Genomic DNA, 20941 nt, shown 5'->3' on the forward strand with positions numbered 1-20941 from the left:
GAAAGAGCAAAAGCAGAATTTGGTTTGAGATGGAAGATATCATATAATATCTCACAATCCTTAGTGAAAGTGAGAGCGTCCCAGTCCATGCTGGTATCCCTGCAGCCCATGACAGATCCAAGGGGCCAGTTTAGCACCCTCTTAGGTTATATGGAGATGGAAAGGAGGTCACAGGAGAAACATTCTAGGCCTGGACTTCTAGGTGAAGTTGATATTTTGACTATTCTTACAGAATAACATTTTATTTAAAATGGAAGATGGATTAGTTGATGTCTCAGGTATTTTTATTTGGTTTCTAAAGGAAACGAAGTTTATGTAATGATACTATTTCTCTGTCAGTCCTGGACTATGCTCTGGGACATGCCTTATTTCAACCAAAGAAAGATGTCTCAAGACTAATGATGTTCCTAACACATGGTTGTTCTTTGTTAGGGTTTGTTATGTGTTTGTTTGTTTGTGGGGTTTTGTTGTGTTTGTTTGTGGTTTTGGATTTTTTTATTTGTTGCTGATTTTTGTTTATTTTGAATCAGAGATCATGAAAAGAAGAAAGAATTTGAGGTTAAAATTTTATGCAAGAGACACAGATGAGTTTGGTTAATAGTTGAATTCAGAAAGGGAGGACTAAAACAGGGGAATTTTCAGTATTAGATGATGTTTCCATGTTATTTCTGAGGTAGGTGTCTGATATGTTCATAACCTGAAATCTGAAGCACCTCCAACTCCAGAATTTCCCTTTAACTTTAGATTTGACCTTCCCATTTCATACTTGTGATTGCAATTCTTGTCCAAAAATTGAAGATAAAGATATAAAGGTTTCCTATTGTGCAGCATAGGATTTGACAAAGCAACAATGCACAAATTATTTATAAATCTCCATGTACCAGTCTAGCTTTTTTCTTACATTTTTCCTACTGCACAGTTTTACTACTCTGACCTTGTGCTTGACACTGTAGGACATTGCACTATAGGGAAAAAAAATCTTTTTATTTCTTTTTTTTCCTCTCTGGTCCTTCCCTATTGCAAATCCATCTTTCAATGATTGGCAGCTTCTTCCAGGATGTAGTAGCAGATAGGCTTGGAGACATGGCCAGCATATCAACACAGGGGAAACAGCCTGCTGCAATGGGTTTTTCCTTTGTAGGCTGATAGAATTAGGGGGGGGGGGGCAAGGAAGGAGCTGATGTTTTGGTAATTCTAAAAATTGCTTGAAAGATGATTACTTTAATCTGGAACAGGCCAGTGTTATTGAGAGGTTAAAAAGATCTGCCCATTTGAGTGTTTTTGTCAAGTCCTAGATGAGAAAGCAAGTTCAGCTGAACTGGGTAAGCAGGTGACAGTTCTCTTCCCACCCGGCTGCCAGGCCCAGCACTGCTGCTGGAGCTGGTGTCAGTCTCAGCCGTCTAACTGGACAGCAGCTGAAGCCTTCAAGGCAAAACAGCTGCCTGCTGTTTTGGTCAGGTGTGGTACATTCTAAAAAGTGGGTCAGTGCTTGTGTGCAGCCCAGCTGTGCATTAGAAATTAGTACTTTGTAAGGAGGCTTTGAATCTGTTACAGGTGCACACATGCAAGGATTGCTATGCAGCCAAATTAAAAGTTTTGCAATAGGAGTTTTTATAACTTTAGGTATATGCCATTTGCTGATAAAATGTCTAAGGTTCTTGTAGATGTGTTGACGTGCTAGAACCCCTTCATTAAAAAAGAATGTGTTTAGAAAGCTGGAGCACAGGGAGGAGGTCCATTAAAACTTATCTAGATAAGATTTTTGGAAGAAATAGAAGCTACCTTTTTAAAAAAGTATATCTGTTGAAGCCCTAACTACACGTTTCCACTTATATTCTATTTTTCTTTGTATTGGCCTGAGTTAACTCTGCCCCCTACAGCATTCATCCTGCTTGTATAGAAAATGGAAAATTTTGTAGATTGCTTTAAAGGAGTTCCTCTGAGTCTTGATAAGATGGGCAGTGAATTGAAGAAAATTGTAGCCTGAACCATGGTAAGTTAAAATTATATCATGATATACATGACTTGCATCTATTGCTAATTATGTAAGTGTGATGTTTGTAATTTCAGTTATCCTTGCTGCTCTAGTCTTCTGGGTATGGAAGCAAAGGGCCTTGACAGGAGCAGGTGTTTGGGTAATTCTGAAAATTGCATGGAAGAGAAAGACAGCAGTTTAATCCAGCTCATACAGCCAATTGGAATTGCTTATCTACTGCAGAACTGATTGAATTTTAATGAGTTGAATTAGCTTTGAATTAAGTTGGTTGATATGCTTGTGTTGTTTGAACAAAACTAGGGGGAGTTTGCATAGATCTAACCTGGAAATAAACTGGAACACAAAATCTGGAAAACAGCTCTTTACTCTTTTCAAATTAGACTAATAACATGTATTCACTAGGCATTAACATTGCATTCTTAGCTTATTACTTTGCCTGAGTAAAATTTTTATGAAAACACAAAAATTTATAGTCATTAGATTATGTTTTCCCACTAGAAATCTTTTCTGCTTGGGGTCAGCAAGTGAGAAAGGCTTAGCAGGCGTAGCTTGTTCACATGATTTTAACAGACTTTTTGCAGGCTTCTTTTTTTGCCTTTTTTCTCTGATTCCTAGTGAGAGTAGGACTGGGATAATAATAACGTTGGCAGTAGTAGTAGTAGGAAGCAGCACACCTACATGTCAACGAGGGGGTTTGGAAAGAGGCGCAAACTCTCTCTTTATAGCCTGGAGATTAAAAGCAACTTTAGGACTCCATTATCTGGCTGTCCTGGATAGGCAGAAAGAAGTTCCTCTGGCAGTTAAGAAGGTCTGCTGGTAGTGTAGCTAGGGAAGGTAGGATGAATTAGCCCTACCAAATAGCTAACATATGTTTTAAACAAATCTTAATCCAGAACGTATGGGGGAATGAGACAATGTCTTGCACTCAAGTACAGTGGCATATTGATTCTGTTACAGTATTAAGGGATGGGGAGCAAAGCAGGTGGCAACTGCAGAGTGACACTAGCAACTTCTCTTTATGAATATTTGCAAGGAGCAAAACCAAGACAGATCAGAAGGATAAATCAAAGGTTGAAGTGCTTCATGTACTGCTAGAGAAACAATGTGAAAATTCTTATGCAAAAGCAGCATAAAGCAGGCTCTCCTGATTTATAGCAGGTTTTCTAAGAATGCTATACATATATACTTGTATGTGTGTGTGTGTGTGTATGTACACCTTTTGGGATAGTATATATTTGACGAAACTCTTCAGTGGCTCTTGTTTTCCCTTCTTTTCCTTTCTTCTGACTGAATGTTTGCATTTATTCCAGTCCTTTGGGCGTTGGTGCATCTTTGAGCATATAGAATTCCTAAATGGGCATTTGCAGCTAAAGTTCAGTTCAGCAAACTCTAATCAAATTATTCGTGCAAGCTTAAAACTGCTGCAGCTGGGATGTGCCATAGATTAAATCTCAGTGCCTTCCACTGTGTCTGCATGCAGCAGGATCACATAGATCTCAGGTTTTTTGAGGCTGTATGGACAATCCTGGAAATACCTACTTTTCTAACTGAAGAAACTAGAAAGTTATTAGAAAACTGCATGTCCTTTATACCGGTGAGTTAAAAGTATATAATATTGAAGGTTCTGATTGTTGGAATTTTGTTACACTCGTTTTTGTAATAGTATTTAGGCAAGAATTTTGAAATTATCTGTCTAGTTTTAGAGGAAGATGCTGTAATTTATGTTCCTATCAAACCTCTGCTACTGTTCTGTTTATTTTCCCAGTATTTCACAAATATACTAGTATTAGCTATTATAAATAATCCTCAGTTATGGGTTGTGAACGTGACTTTTGCCTTTATCTTTAGAATTTTGACAGGAAAAAAATTAATTATCTGTCTGGTTTCTGGCTGTTATTTTGCAGTAATACACCTTAAATCCAATCATAAGGATATTTTAAATTTGTCTTTTCACCAGATGGAAGTAGAGCTCACTGTAGATCAAGTGATTAGCCAAGGGCTCTTCTGTAATTTTTGCAGAAATTTGTCTGGTTGAACTTCTTTACCATTCAAAGGCTATTTTCAGTTAACTGCATTCAAGTGTAGACCATCCCTTTATCAGAATAGCGACATCAGTGTAGTTGTGTAGCAGGGAAAAAAAAAAAAATCTGCAGATGCTGATGTATCAATCAGACATACTCATAGAGACACCTATTTCCAAAGGACTGGAATACATGCAAACACTTGCCTGATGAGAGATATTGACCAGGAAACTGAAATGTTGTTCTGAGCTCCAGTAAATATTTCTTGATGCACAGCGTGAGAAAGTTTTCTTGTCTATGCCTAATATAGCTTTACAGAGTGTGTGGGCAATTAGCAAGGTGGCTTTTCGTAGAGTGAAAAAGGAAAGTCCTTTTTTCTGCTGAAACACGTTTGAGCTAAATAGCAACACACATCAACTTCCACTAAAAGAGGTGATAGCGGACTATAGAAACCACCCTAGAGGGTCTTTTTATGAAAGAAATCCTAGATGCCAGGGATCTACGAATGTGGGCATCCCAGCGACTCTGTCCATGGGGACGACAGGAGAGAGTCGGTTTCTGAGGGCTGGTGCTGGCTGAGCCGCTGCGGCGGCGGGGTCTTCCAGGCGGGACTCGGACCTGGACCGGAGCCCAGCCGGGGCTTTCGCCTCCCGGTCAGGGGAGGTGCGCTGCTGGCTGCCCCGGCGAAAGGACCGACAGCTCGGTCTGGTTACGCCTGAGAAAACCGGGAGCCCCTGCCCAGGGAGGGAGGGGACGCGGTGACAGCGAGCTGCTGCGGGAGAGCGGCGCGGCGGCCGCAGCCCCGCATCCCCCGGCGGCCGCGGCGGGGCCGGGCGGGCTGAGGGGCACAGCCCACCCCGGGATGGGCTGGGCAGGGCAGCGGCGGCGGTCCCGGGAGCCTCCGCCGTGGCGAGATCGGACAAAGGCTTGCAGGAGAGGGAGTGGCAAGCGGCCGCCCAGCCCTCGGCGGGCTGCGGGCGGGTCGGTGCCAGCGGGACGAGGGGAGAGCGGACGAGACAAGTTCCCCAGAGGCCCGGGGATCCCAGGAGGGCGGCGGCAGCTCCTGTGGAAAGGAACGGGCTCTCCGTGCCGCTGGCCGCTCCCCCGGAGCTGGCTGCGGGGAGGGGAGGCGGGGGAGGAGCCGGGCTGATCCCCGGGCGGCGGCGGCCCCTCCACTGCGCCAACCTGCAGGCGGGCTGGAGGCGGCGGCCCCGCCCGGCCCGGCTGCCGGGGCCGCGCCGCCCCTCGCCGCCGTCCCGGGCAGAGCCGCAGGCGGCTGCTTCCCCTTGCCTCGGTCCTAGACTGCAGCTTCCTGGCGGCCAGGGCAACAAGCAGCTGCATCTTGGAGCGTCTTCTTTCCCGAGTGCCCCTTCATCTCTCCCAGCCCCCTCCTCTCTCATACCTGCAGCCTTTCTTTCTCCCTTCACTCTTACCTTATTTCTGCTTGTCTTCCCCTTCTCTTTACCATTTTCTGGTTTCAAGGTTTTGGGGTTTTTTTCCTTCTCTTTCTTCTCCCCCCATCCTATTCCCTTTTGGACCATCTTCGTTTAGTACCTCTTAATTTCTTGATTCTTTTGATTTTTTTTCCCTTGGACTTTGCCTTGTCATGTCAAGATGGAAGTCAGGCATGACTGGCTCTCCTCATCCCCCCATGAGGGCTTCGAGCAGATGAGGCTGAAGAGCAGACCCAGGGAGCCTTCCCCAAGCCTCACCAGAGTAGGTGCGAACTTCTACAGCACTGTCAAGCAGCAGGACTACAGTGCCAGTGTCTGGCTGAGGAGGAAAGACAAACTGGAGCACGTAAGCCAGCTTCTTTTTCCCTCCCCCCACTTTTTATTTATTTATTTTTAATTTCTAAACCTCTGTCTAGATACTCTATTAGGCTGTCTGCCATCTGGGACTCCAGAAGAAAAGTGTTGCTCCAGTAGTTGGGCTTGGTATTTCCCAAATGATAGAGAAAGGAGCTATTTAGAGGTCCCATAGTGGTCAGATCTTAGGTAAATGGGATGTCAGTACTGTTCCAGACTACATGCAAGTCTTCTTCTAACTGGAAATGTTTTTGCTGATTCCTTCTTCTCTTCCAGCAAATTCAGCACTGATGTGGGAGGAGAAAGATTGGGATGGTGCAGATGGAGGTTAGAACATTTATCTCATGGTGATTATAATGTAGTTCTAGAATAGCTAAAAGCAAATAGCTGGTGGTTGGTTTTTTTTGTTTGTTTGTTTTGTTTTTAATTTTAGATGCAATTTTCATTCTCCCTCTCCCCCATCTTTTTCTTCTCCATGCATGGGACTTTGAACATACTCTACCTATGTGGGGTAAAGATTTCCTTCAAGACATTTCTTGCTGCAGCAGTAGTACATGACTTAACTGGGTTTGAGGCCACAATAGGACTGATACTGTGAATAGCTCTAGTGAATATTTTATGAGAATTTAAGGTACTTCAAAATGTTCCTGTCTCAGATGATGTTTGAAAGCATTCTTCATGTTACTTGTAGCAGCAAGGAAATGGATTGAGATGACCTGCATGCTATGTAAGTTTCCTGAATAGCTTATCAGGTGAAACCCTTTGTTAGAGTGTACAGTACAATCAAGACAGGAAAGTAGCTGCATTTACAGGGATGCAAAAGAATGTGGATGGGCTTGCATAATGCAACAGTCTGCTATTCTTTACATTAGTGAGTAATTTGCAATCACAGTCACATTGACTTCAAGAGGCACAGGAAAATATTTCTTGTAGTACAGCCACCTCAAGTCTCTTTGAATGGAAATGGTCTGATAAGAAGGGTAAATTGTCTTTATTACCTGAAAATCCTAGATGGCATAGTAGAGCCCTTTGAAGATGAAACCTGAAATAAGGTCCTTTACCCAGTAGTTCATAGACTAATAACCCTCCCTTCCCCCTAACTTGCAGAGAGTATTTTATCCCTCTTAGTGAAATCTTGAGTTGTTTGTACTTCCGGGGAAATGACAAGAACTGATGATCTTTTGGAAAGGTCACATTCCAAATGTTGAGGAAGGTATTGAATTCTGTCTGCCTTTTAACACAATTTTTTGATTCTTCACACTGACAACAAGGCTTCACAGTAGTAAGCTTGTAAGTGGAGTATTCTCCCATTGTCAATCAAGAATAAAGGTCAGTGCCTTATCTCAGTACAACTAAAACATCGAAAGCACAGAAATCTGAGCTGTGTCTTTTGTAACAGATTTTGCTACATGTTGATATCTGTGATCAAATAAATAATTATTGATTACAGGGGGGATTAATCTGTCAGCAGTTTGATATCTGGTAGCTGAATGGTCAGATACCTGTATATTAAACCTTATCACAACATTAGCAGGAAGAAAGAAAATAGGCATTAACTTGTTTAAAGACTGAAAGTGCAAAACCTTTATTTTGTGTGTGGTTTTGTTGCTGTTTGTTTTTTTTTTTTTTTTTTTTTTGGTAGTTGTTGTTCCTGGGGGTTATTGTTATTTTTATTAAGTCAGTTATTAAGTCAGTGTTTTGTCACAATAGTAGTCTTCAATATCCCTGCATCATTTGTGTGAAAAGCTTTCTCTGTAATCTGTAATGCATGTTCTTCTGGGGGTTTCCCTCTCATTTGATCCAATTTTTTTTACTCCCACAGCCTATTTGAACAATGCAAAGACAAAAAATTGGACCATTGATATCCCTTGATTTCAATAAAATATTTATTTAATTAACATTTATTGTGACTACCCCAAAGTACACTGATACGCTAACAGCAGATACATGAAATACTTTGTTTTATGATTTAAGACAACTGCATTGCTCATACATGTTGTAACAGGCAGGCTATTGCATGAATATAAATAAAATGTCTATTTATTTATAAATTCTATTTTACTTATAGAGGAAAGATGTTATTTTTTGTTGTCAGATGAATGTTTGAGGGTTTTGAGTGTTCTCTTGCTAAAGAAGTTATTTCCTGCACTCTACTCTTCCACTCCAAGGGTCAAACCAATTACTTTGAGATGCATAATTTTGAATGGGATAGTCATTGACATATGATCGCTTCTGGCCAGTAATGAAGATATTCATATCCTCCATCCACCTCACAAAGTTTGCATAACATTTCATTACAGCTTCCCCTGAGATAATCATGTTACCTGAAACCTACAAAGAAAATCAAAATCCAAGGAATAAGCATTTATGGAGGCACTGAATTTAAAGGTATATAATCACAGACTTGATGCTGTACAATGACAGGTTAGGCAGAAGAGGGGCATATATATAGTGAGTGCAAGTCAAGGTACACATGAACAGATTTTGAAGTTTCATATGTACTCTTTCAGCATTGTGGAGGGGATTAAGTTTTGCTTCATTGAAATGATTTCTTAAATTGATTTCAGTTGTAACAGGGAAAAATTGGGCCACCATATTTTGTTCATTACTTACAGTAAGGCCTTGTAGGCCACAATTTGTACTTTATGTTGACTTTTTATTGAAGTGAATAGCCTAACTTAATCATGTGCAACACTTACTAATCCACATACAGTTTGATGTGTTAAAAAGCATCTTCTGAAGCCACTTTGTATCAAATTGTTTATGTAAAAAGATTCTCAAAAATAGAAACATATAGATCTTTGTTCCTAGATCTCAAAACTGTAGCAAAGTTGTGGGTTTTGGCATTGTGGTTTTTGGTTTGTTTTTGGTTTTTTTGTATACAAATGTCAATTTGAGGACTGTGGTAAAGAGGTTCAAGAGGATGGTAAAGAGGTTCAAAAAGCACAGAACAAGTTCAGATGCACAAATATGATCAAATTTCTTTAAAACTGATCAATATTTAATTATTGACTGACCACAGAGGAAGTAAAAATCTATAACATCCTGCTGGTGTCTTGCTAATTAATTGTTCTTCAAATGGATCTTAATATAGTGTGGCTCATTGGCTAGCTGTTTTTGTAGGGTTTTCTTTTTCCAAGTGGCAGCTACACAGCTTGTACTATACAAGATTTGAACACAACCCACCTCTGTTCTTTTGTGAACTCAGATGCTGTATTTAAGATTAAATGAATTTGCTGCAACATGTTTGAAGGCCCAGTGAAGAGTTTTTGCTGAAGTGAAGGCTCAGGGTACATGTATGCTGTACCCAGTGTGCTGAAGAGCCATACTGTTAATGGAGGAATTTACAAGAGATAAAAGGAACTCCAACACTAGGCCACAGTGATGTTGCAAATGCTTGCCTGAAATCCTTGCAGAGCTGAAATTATTCAGATGCTATATACTTGCTTCAGCTAGCTCCTTGTGCCTCCGTGTGAAATTGTTTGCCTGGTATTGGAAGTGTTGGAGAGAAAATGGATGAGTGAAATATTCTTAAATTCTTCTTTGCATAGTGTTTTTTTTCTTTCTTTTCCTTCCTTCCTTTCCTTCCTTTCCTTCCTTTCCTTCCTTTCCTTCCTTTCCTTCCTTTCCTTCCTTTCCTTCCTTTCCTTCCTTTCCTTCCTTTCCTTCCTTTCCTTCCTTTCCTTCCTTTCCTTCCTTTCCTTCCTTTCCTTCCTTTCCTTCCTTTCCTTCCTTTCCTTCCTTTCCTTCCTTTCCTTCCTTTCCTTCCTTTCCTTCCTTTCCTTCCTTTCCTTCCTTTCCTTCCTTTCCTTCCTTTCCTTCCTTTCCTTCCTTTCCTTCCTTTCCTTCCTTTCCTTCCTTTCCTTCCTTTCCTCTTTGTCTGATGTTGCCTTTTTTAAATTAAATGGGAATTCATTAAGAGGAAAACAAGGAGGTAGGGATTGGGAAAAAGTAGCTAACCTTGTAAGCTTTAGCTGATAGGAGTTCCTGGGTCTGGTTTAATTTACAGCAGCTCTCCATCATGTCTCTGCATCCCACAGTAATGACAGTTATTCAATAGCTGCTTTCCTCATACCTCAGCAAAGAATTCTAGAGAACTTAATTTTAAATAATAAAAGCTTCAAAACCAAATGGATTTCTTTGTAAGCTACAAGAGGTATGCTTCAAGCATATATTTGTTTTTGATGAACACAGGTATTCTCAAGGTATGTCTCAAGGATGTAGTGGCAGTCTTTCTGTAATAACATCCAAATTTAATTATTTACTTAATTATATTAAAATATTTTTAAAATTATCTTTAAAGAAACTGGTTCAAAACTAGGCTTTGGGGAGACCTGACACCAGGATGGTATTATTTCCTTGCAATCCTCAGTCTGTTATTTAGAAGAATCATACTTAGGAGAAGTTGTTGACAATGATTGAATTATTTTTTGAGTTTTTTCTACTGAAGATCTGATCAGCAAGGGCAGTGTTGGGATTTGCAGATTCTGAGTGCTCTTGCTGTTACCTGACCAGTTGATGTTGTTGCTCAGCATGCTGCTATGCCTTTGGCAGCATTGCTACCCAGGGAGAAAAGGGGCCATGAGGTACAAGGATAGCAGTGTCACTTGGCAGCAGAGGCAGATATATAATATTCAGCTGTTAGACTTAAGACAGTTTACAAAAGTGCCTGACAAGCGTGGCCAGAATATTTCTATGAGCTGCATGAGCAAAACATAAATAAAATACAGCTTTAATTTGCTTGTGATAATACCTTTATAAAAGTTGAAATTCCAAATCCCATTTTGCCAGTTCATTTCTATTATTGAAAAACTGGTAAGTCTTTAAGGCAGCTTTTGTTTTTCTCTTATTTTAATGATATTGGAAATTCTTAACAAAAGCGTTGTTGGACAGTTTCCAAGTGTGTTTCTACTCTTGCATTACAATTAACACTAATGTTAAAAGTCAGAAGACAGATTTTTAATCTTCAGAAGGATGCAGAAAGACACCTTGTGCATAGCTATAGCTTACAACACCTAAACAAAGAAGGTGGACATAGCTTGATATAAAGCATGTAACAGGAGTAGAACCCAGTCAAGCCAAATTAGTTGCTGGACAGTGGCAATGGCTTCCATTTAAGGAAGAATAATGTAAGGATATAAACCAGAATTCAAAATCATTCCCATATCCTCAAAACAGCCCCAGTCTTGAAATAAATGCAAACACATGTCTTCTTTTGAGTTAAAACAGTTCATAGAATCATCATCAATCATAGAATATATTATCCCGATTTGGAAGGTGCTCATAGGAATCATCTACAAGTCCAACTCCTAGCCCAGCATAGGACACTCCAAGGATAACACCTAGTACCTGAGAGTGTTGTCCAAATGCTTCTTGAACTCTCTCAGGCTGATGCTGTGACCATTTCCCTGGGGAGCCTGTTCCAGTGCCCAACCACCCTCTGGGTGAAGAACCTTTATCTAATATCCAACCTAAGCCTCCCCTGACACAACTTCAGGACATTCTGTCAGGTCCTGTCACTGGTCAGGAGAGAAAAGAGCTTGCTCCTCCCCTTTCATAAGGAAATTGTAGATGGCTGTGGCATCTCCCCTCAGTCTTCTCCAGGTTTAGCAATCCAAGTGACCTCAGCCACTTCTTTTATGGCTTTTATGGCCTTTTGCCATGTTCATTGCCCTCCTTTGGACTCACTTTAAGAGCTTTATATCTTCCTTATATTGTGGCACCCAGAGCTGAGCACAGCACTCAAGGTCACACCACAGAAGAGCAGGACAATGCTCTACCTTCCCTGACCAGTGATGCTGTGCTTGGTGCAGTTGTCAGAGTCTTTTGCTCTAGGCAGGTAGAAAGAATTTGTCATCTGTAATAATGTTAGGTACCAAAGTGAGTGGCTTGTGCCATGTAGGAAGGTACATAGGTAAGGACAATTCAGAGGGTTCTAGAGAGTTAGTTGAGTTAGTTCCCAATATTTGAAGCTTTTTGATGGTGTGGCTGCAGATTATAATTCCAAATATCTATCTGGTCCTGGAGCTAGATATTTGGAATATCTAGATAATAGATAATGTTTTGTCATTAAAACCAAAAGAACAAACTCAATTAAATTAGAGGGGTTTGGGCTTTTTCTCAGCAGGAGACTAGTATATGGATTGCCTGCCTGGAGCAGTGGTACTTAGCATGAGTTGTGATTCTTGCTGAAGTAGTAGCATGCAGTTTGCTTCACTGCTGACAAACTGTGTGTGGAGGGGAATTTTTATGTCGAAATGCCAATTTCCTTGCAGGTGTCTTTCTCCAGTAATGTTTTGTAGACAAACATAATTAGAGAAAATAAATGTTCAGAAAAGTGGAAAAAGGGGACCAAAACAATTGAACAGTGTTGGGAAAATACTGAATAACATTTTAGAGCAAAAAAATATCAAATGTTTTCTTTTGAAAGTGGTATGGGGAATTTCAAATCCTGAGTAATTTACTACTGTACTTAACACACACAAAAGTAATTTCATATTGCAAAGCTGTGAAAATATGTTACCTAATAGTTTTTTTCTCTTTTTAGTTGTAGTGGGTTTACCATGGTTTTCTGCCAGATGCCCACCAAGCCACTCTCTCTCTCTCCCCCTCCTCAACAGGACAGGGGGAGAACATGAGATAAAAAATCTTTTAGCTTGAGATAAAGATGGAAAAATGACCAATTACTGTCACAGACAAAACAGACTCAACTTTGCGAAAATCATTTTCATCTGTTTCCAATTAAATATAGGACAGGATAGTGAGAAACAAGGACAAGACTAAAATCACTTTCTCCTCTCCCCCTATTTTTCTAGGCTCAGCTTCAGTCCTTTGTTCCTGAATCTTCAGCCTCCTTCCTCTCAATCCCGCAAGTGGCACGGGGTATTGGGAAATGGGGACAGCAATGAGTTCATAACACTTTGTCATTCCTTATTCTTCACCCTGCTATGGTGTGGGATCCCTGCCACAGGATATAGTCCCTCTCAAACTATTCCAGTGTGGGTCCTCCACACCAGCTGTAGCTCTTGAAAAACTTTATTAGCATGGATCCTCTCTATGGGGTGCACTCAGGAATGGACTGTTCCAGCATGGGCCCCCCATGGGCTGTGCTTCCTGCTCCTTTGTGGGCTCTCTGCAGGCTACAGCTTCCTCCAGAGCAGACCCAGCTGCTCTGGCATGGGCTGCAGTGTGGATAGCTGCTCTAACTGCTCTGCTGGGTTCCTCCATGGGCTGTGGGGAGACAACCTACTCCTTTTGTGGGCAGCAGCAGAATCTCAGCTCCAGCGCTTGGAATGCTTCCTTGCTGTTCTCCTTCACTGACCTTGGTGTCTGCAAGGCTGTTTCTCTCACATTTTTCTTGCTCAGCTCCCATAGATCCTGGGCAGCAGTTTTTTTTTTTTTTTTTACTTGTATGTGTTATCAACAGAAGAACAAACCAGTCCTATTGATGGGCCCAGGCTCTTTGGCAAAGAGCAGGTTTGTCATGAAGCCAGCTGGAACTGGCAGTGTCCAGCATAGGGCAGCTTCTGGTCTCACAGAGGTCACCTCTGCAGTGGCCCCTCGTGCCCCAAAACCTAGCCAGGTAAAACAAATGTACTAATCCTAGGAGCAACTCTTCTTTCTCTGGTGTATGAGAAAATTGTTCAACATTGCATTAATCTAACACATCAGTTCTGATGATTTTAACATCAGTCACTTTCAAAGCCCAAATCTCTAAAGCTAAATTTAAAATATTTGAGAGGCATAGTCACTGTAACAAGCTTAATTTTTAGTGTCTGACTTTATACTGTTGCACAGGAATACAAAATAACTTGAAGTTTCAAAATTGCTCTAAAATTAATTTATATATTCATATGAAATTAATTCATAATTTACTTCAGCCCATTAAGACTTCTTAGAAATGAAGATTTCTGGTTTCTGAAAAAAGGACATACATCATAGTCTACATTTCTTCCAGATGTTAACTTCAGTGTAGGTACAGGAAAAGTGCTTTCCGTTACTTTGCTTGTCCTAAGGCTACCAGCATTAAGGAAAATCCAAATTAGTTTTTTGCTACTTCATCCTTTATTTTAACAGCATTTACCATCCTTGTTTAAGCATTTTGAAAAAGGAGCCGCAGAAAACTTGCAGCTTAATCTCCTTGTCTGTTAAACAACCAAATACTCTACAGTCTTCAGTGATTTGGTCTTGTAGTTGACCATTGACTGTAACACACTTAAGGGTAGTAGGAGGATTTAAAACACTCGGAAAATTATGTTTCATTACTATCTCCTCACAAATGCTATCAGTTCACTGTCTCTACATGATGCCCGAAGAAGCTAGCTGCTATGACTGGTTGTGTGTTTAGCTTAGGCCTTCTTCCATTCCATAACCAGGAATGCTAAAATACTGAAGGTAAAATAACTTCACCAGCCTATAAAAAGGATGGAAAAAACTGGCAAGCTCATGCTAGTAATTAATAAACTCTGCTTTATTGCCATTCACAATGGGAAATCATATACTTTTTTGTTCCTGAAAAATAAAGTCCTGTGCTGGCAGTAAACTCTAGATCTGTCTCCCTGATGGAATGTTTTCTTGAAGTGCAAGAGATGGGTTTCTAACAGCCCACCTCTTGCTTTGCTTTTTTTGTAACATTATTTCAGTTCTGATTTCCATGCCTTTTTATAGTTTCATTACTGAGAGAAAAAAAATAGGCACCCTTCTAATGTCGAACAAGGTCCATATATGCATATATACCAAATAGCTCATCTGTTGTATTTCAGAGTCTGAAAAGAGGTTTCTTAAAATTAAATTTGGATGCAATTTTTAAAGATTTTGCACTCCTAGATGACATCTGGTAGAGCAAAAAAAATGTAACATTCATTTTCCAATGCAGTGACACTCCTCTAATGTCGGTAAGATTGTGTAGTCTGAGTGGACAGTCAAGTTGTTTTCAACGTGCCCTTCACAGTTTCTGGGAACAAAAGTAGATTACCTGAGGATCTGTCTCTGTTAGGCAGTAAGTGTGTGGGATCCATATTCCCTGAACAGATAAATCCAGGTTCTGTGCTGCTGCATGCTTGAGATGTGCATGCCAATGTGGCAGAGATGAGCTGAGTGTTTACCTGGGTGCTCCCTTATCTGGTAGGGATGCAGTTGATCCATTCATTGAGAAAAGAGGCTCTTGCAGGTTCCCTGGTTATTTGTGTTTCAAGGGAAGGTGGTTAACTCACTGTCCCTTCAAGTGAGAAACACTGGGCTTCTTGCAGTTGCTTTTGGTCAGAGTGGCCACTTAGCTAAAGAAATATCTGCAGGGAGTTTGGAGAAACTCAGAATTTTTTTTTTCTTAATAGGATTTTCTCCTCAGAATTCTTTTATAAACAAATATAACATAGGATTTGAGTATTTTTATAGGGATTTATCTTCTTTTGTTTTGATCAATGCACTATGAATTTGACTGTGTAGGTAACATCTAGCCCTGGACAAGAAATATCAGAGTGTTATTTTTAGAAATACTACTTTGGCTTACTCTCTGAAGATGAAGAGAAATTTCCCTATTTTTCTCCACTTTTGCACAACATGTAAAATCCTCTGTGTGCAGTATTTGTAGGTGAATAAAGTGAATATTATTAATTTCTCATCTTAAAACCAAGATTTTGAGAGAGTTAGTAAGTTTCATTTTTGGCTGCACGATATCAACATAATCAGCAGCTTGTTTTGTGACTGATAAAGTTGTTGTGGCTCATAAATACCAGTCATTCTATTTTTATTTTTGTCAGTATTCGTGTATCTTTATTTACAGTTGTAATTAAATGTTTAATGGAGTAAAAAAGCTCATGTATTTGAGAATTGCTGCTAATAAAATAAATAGTGATTTAGATACTTCCTGGAATTCTGATACATTAAATAGGCTGGATTTCCCCAAGGCATTTTTAACTGTTTGGAGCAGAATCAAATATGGAGCAGTGATGAGATAGTGATAGAGACCAGCTTAAAATTCGTGATCCTGTTGTTACTGCACAAAAGGCATATGTACTTGGGGTTGTACTCTAATTTAGTTTTCTAAAAGCCATTTTATGCTGTAAAAAGCCTGCCATAATAAGCATATTCATATTTGTTTTGAAATACAGGAATATATAAAACTTAATAAGGTCTTAAGCATTTCCAGCCCCAATAAACATGCCTTACTCTCCTTTTCATATTACATAAATTTCATATTACAGAAATTCTGCTGCTTTCCATCTTTTCCTGACTTTTTTTTTTGGTTGTTTTTGTTAAGGGAATATGCTTTGTGGATTGAACAAACTTCAGGTGTTACCTCAGCTGAGGCTATTTGCTTCTGAGATAATGTTTAAGGTGACACTATTTCCTAAATGCAGCATGTGCACTTTTGTTTGATCTTGTTCCAAAACCATGATCCATTGGCTTCATTACTATGGATCAAGTTGTATATGAACTCCTTGAAAGCAAGACTGTAAAGACTGTACAGACTGTACATCAGCTTGGCTATCATGGATTTGAAGCTAAAAACCAAGTTCAGTATCTCATGCTAAGCAGCTGGAGGAAAAATCTGTCTTGGAATCCTCACCTTTTCTTGAGCTTTAAGTTTCTGGATCATCAGGCTGGTTGCTATATAAATTATTTGAGAACACTGCAATTAGCACAGGGCTGTCAGAAGAACAAAAGGGATACAAGAAACTATAATGTCAATGTGAATATGAAAAAATTATATCGATCCAGTTGTTCACCATTTAAGCCCACCTTAAGGTGTTTCAGAAGGGAGAATATACAAGGAAATCAGATGTGTGCAGGGTGAATTTGAAACCGCAATTATGTGCCAAGAGTAATGAATGGATATCTTAAGAAAACTCAGCAAAACAAAGCTACCTGTGAAATTATTTCTTGTTCCCCAGTAGAATACTTCTTTAGAAAGTGTAAGTGAAAACTAGTGCTGACCATGCTAAAAAGCAAATCAAACTTAAACTGAAATATAATTTCAGATTAATGATACTAGGTATAATCTGTTTTCATGTTTTGTGCTAATTTAAGTGGAAGCGTGCATCGGCTTTAATGATAATAATTGGGGGGAAAGAAAGATAATGAAAACACCAAAACACCCTGTTGCCTCTTGGGAAAAATTCATTAGATAAGCAAATAGAAGAATGTCCACTGGAGTGGCTACAGTAAAGATGGGGACTCATGTCAGGTTCTGCTATTTCCCCATAGTTGTTTGTTGGAGAGGATCCATAAACATCTAGAAAGGCTTGTACTTCTAGAATGTTAAAAAGAAACACAAGTGGTTAAGGGTCTTAGAGGAATTCTCGTGACTTTCTGGCAGCTGCTGACATAAGTTGGCCTGTCTAGTCTCTTCCTGGGCAGTGATAAAGCAGCCAACATAGAAATGGTTGGGAAGATGAGTGAAATGGAATAAGTTAGATCTAATGCTCTGTCAGTTTGCGCTAGGGCTGGAACAGCTCTAACAGCCTTTGCAGTACAGTGGGGATTTCAGTCTTCTGGAACAGAAGTTGATGTGCGTTTGTAACCCTGTCCTGTCCATTTGCTATTACCTTATGGAACAAAGTGTTTCAAAGGTTTCAAGCCAATGGGTTGGCAGAGAGCACATTGCTTTCTTTCTTCCCCTGAACCAGTACATTCCATAACTTGTTCCTGCTTATTAAAGAATTGTCTTAGGCCTGCAGCTGTGTGTTTAAGCTCTAATACTGAAGGCAGCTTTTTAATTGCTTTTGTGATGTTGGGTGCCTTGTGGAAAAGTAGTTTCCCTGAGTTTTCAACAGGATACATAGTGCTAAATTCAGGTAGGATAGTGATACTCTTTGCATCATTTAGATGTGGCTTCAGTCATGGTTTAAAGTGTTTGCTAAACTGTACAAATTCTCTATCTTTTCATGGCAAACCATTATGTTGTATGACATCTGACTTTTGCTATTGACTAGGTAAAGAGTTGCTCAGATTCATGCATGTAGTCCTGTGCTGCTTAAAACCATATGGGATGAAGTATATTCAATTTTGCTTCTCTGTTGGAACTGTGCATTTTAGATCCTTGAGAAGATGCATCTTTTGAGTAACCCCTGTTACATCAATAAAGACTACATAACTCCCCTGGTTAGTACAATGGATGACTTGAAAAGGTGACTTGAAAATAAATGACTTAAAACAAGCAGTCAAAAAGGTCACTGATGAATGAAACCCAAGCAATTTTGAAATTATTTGCAATTTTAAACTATTTTTGAGTAACTTATTTGTAGAATGTGAACCAAATCTATGATGCTGAAGACTGATTGGTGCTTATTTGGGATGTTGTGAGCATCAAAATACATAAATAAGCCAAATGCTGTTTTCAGGCTTTGACAGTGTAAACGATTTATTGTTTGAATAACAATTCCTTTGTTAGCATGAAACAAAACCTTAAGTATTTTGGAAAATGTTACCCTTTTGAACAATGCAATTTCCTTTGCCAGTGTGAGATGCTGTCCCTGCAGACTTTTCTTTCAATTCCTCATTGGGCTTGTGGCAGGCAGCTAACCCCTTCTGTTACTTTATCCAATTTTCTGCGATATTGTTCTCTCTGAGCCTTTTTGCCATGGCTTGGCTGCATCAAACTTCTGCTGTGGAAAGCTGGAATGTGCCACACTGTAGATACTCTGGCTCTGTGTGTATGGACTTAATGCATATCAGCCTAAATCAATTTGTTTCTGCTACCATATGACAGCTGAGACCTTAGTCTGCTGGAAATTTAAATTTTTAAAAATACTTTTTTTTCAGTTTGTGCACTTGTGGTAGCAGCTCTCTGGCCACAGAGAGCAGGCACAGACTTTCCCAGGCACTTTCCTGGGGAAGGCTGTGAGAAGATCAGAAAAAAGAATGAGAAACAATTCTTATCTTCACTTGTTGCACCTGCTGTTGTGCATATGTAGAATGTGTTATGGAGATTTGTTTACCAAAGGGTGATTTCGTAATTAGACACTGAATGGTGTTTACATATATTGACCAATTAGATCAAAGCTGTATCAGAGTATAAGAGTTACTGAGTTTCTTAATGTATAGTATAATATAGTCTAAAATTATATAACAAAGCAGTTAATCAGCCTTCTGCAATCATAGAGTCAATGCTAATTATTACCTGTCTAGGAGCCTACAACAACATGCACTTTGTTCCTTTAGTCTGTGCTAGGGCTGTTCCAGAAATTCTGTTTGTCATTAAATAATTTTGCCCATATCCATTTTTTACAAGACAATATGTTGCACAACTGTTTTCATTTTTACTACTTCAAGATTGGGTTTACCTACCCAAGGCTCTTGGTTTTTAATTATTTTCCAATTTTATCATCTCATCAATTCTTTCATGATGCTTTTTTAAAAATCTGTTTTCTTTATTCCCTTGTCCCCACGCCTTTGCTCGGTCATCTCAAGCTCCTCTAACAAATCTGCAGCCTTGTTTTGGTATCACATGCCATGTTCTGCAATGTACCTTGTGTGAAACACCCAGTGAAAATATGGTGAGCAAAATATATGTAGGATTTTCAAGAATGCACTTCTCTTGCAAGGTTTATACATAATTTTTGTTCTGGCAGGGCAACACTTTCTCAAGTTCTTTAGTGATTAAACTCATGAATTCCAAATATGCACTTCTGAAAACTCTGGAGTTGCAAGGAAGATGGAAGTTTCTGAGTTGTGAGTGTGAGCTGGCTGACAGCCTTGCAAGTGTGGTCTATGGATCTGGTAATAAAAAAGGCAATGATTAGATGAAGAGCAATAAAACTTTTCACCACCAGTGTGACTTTGTCATGTCAGCCAACACAATGTTCTTTCAGAATGTCTTCTAAGTAAATGAGGGCTCTGAAATTTTTTTTCTGTGCTGAGAAATACAAGCCATTGTAATGTTGTGTCTTGAAAGAAATGAAAAAAACTGTTTATTTTTCTTATGGAATCTGTTTTTCAAATGATTGCACATTTATTTCTGTATTTCAGGAAGAGAAAATTAAGAGTGCATCTTTTCAAGTTAGTTTATGCAGGTAGTAAATAGGATTTTCTGTGATCAAGTAAGAAATTTGTGGCAGATGTAGAAATACCTGTTTATTATAGAAGTACCACTGTGTAGTAAAACCTTCTGATTTACAGGCCACAGTACCTAAGACATACATGAAGTACTTGAAATTTTTGTTTGTTTTAGCTCTCAGGTTACCACTGTATGTTGTATTTTTGTTGTTTCGGGTTTTTTTAATACATTGCTTAAATAAGGGGGTGAGGTGTTGTGGAAGATAGATAAATATGATTATCCATAGATAATGCAGCTAGGATGAGAACAGTTCTCCCAGCTGGCCGGACGTGGCCCCTGCCTGCGGATGGGTCCTGGGGTCAAGTGGACTGTTCCATCTCACCCCCAAAAGATGTATGGTTCACCCCGCACCTCTATCCCTCCCCTAAAACATCAAGTGTCTGTAACCCCATTGGCCATGCTTTGTTCCAACCCACCTTGAAGCCCCCTGATAAGGAGGCTTCGAGGAGCCATGCAGTCTCTTGGAACTTCCTCCCCTCTTGGAACCTCCTCCCTCCTCTTGGAGCTTCCCCTCTCCTGGAGCATCCTTTTGTCTCTCCCCTTCCCCACCCTCTCAAGCCCGGCCACGTGCTGTGTCTGGGAGCAGGAGGCAGAACCTTCTGCACCCCCAATAAACCTCTTTCCCCAAGAGCAAACTTCAGAGATCTCTGCCTCCATTCATCTACACCGTGCAGGAGCCTGCTATTTTCTAGAATGAGGGGTGTGGTTTTTTTGAAAGACTGTGAGATCTCTTCCTGTTTGGACTAAATCTGGTTGTTGTATTTGAGCTGATGCTTTCTATGATTTCTTTTTTACTAAAAGTCCTTCCCTAACAGCTGTTTGCATTTTGGGTTTTTAAAATGTGTGTTTCTCCAGTATTTGCAAGATTAAAAATATTTTATAAGAACCTTTCAGTATACTTGTTGCTTTGTTTATCTACTTAATGATTCTGTGTGGCATCAGATGTTCTCAGTTTATTTCTAGCCATTATTAATTTTTGATAACATATCTGGCTAATTTATTCAGGCTCATAGTGTAGAATTCCTGACTTGAGTAGAACAGCTTGATGAGGAACCAGTTA

General features: G+C 39.7%; 1 protein-coding gene across 2 annotated transcripts in view; it reads left to right on the forward strand.

Annotated features, from left to right (window-relative positions):
- Positions 1-1538: 1538 nt before the first annotated feature.
- The window catches only part of PLD5 (phospholipase D family member 5), a 177590-nt gene continuing 158187 nt past the window's right edge, over positions 1539-20941 (forward strand). The window contains exons 1-2 of one of the 2 annotated variants that reach the window (XM_021550467.3): positions 1539-1993; positions 5632-5817. In XM_021550467.3, coding sequence (XP_021406142.2) covers positions 1991-1993; positions 5632-5817 — 189 coding nt within the window. In that variant the 5' untranslated portion in view covers positions 1539-1990. Of the gene's footprint in view, positions 1994-4857; positions 5818-20941 lie in introns of those variants that run through there. The other variant, XM_021550469.3, reaches the window with a different exon arrangement.

This window comes from Lonchura striata, chromosome 3 (genome assembly GCF_050655825.1).
Source record: "Lonchura striata isolate lonStrDom1 chromosome 3, ASM5065582v1, whole genome shotgun sequence".
NCBI lineage: Eukaryota > Metazoa > Chordata > Aves > Passeriformes > Estrildidae > Lonchura > Lonchura striata.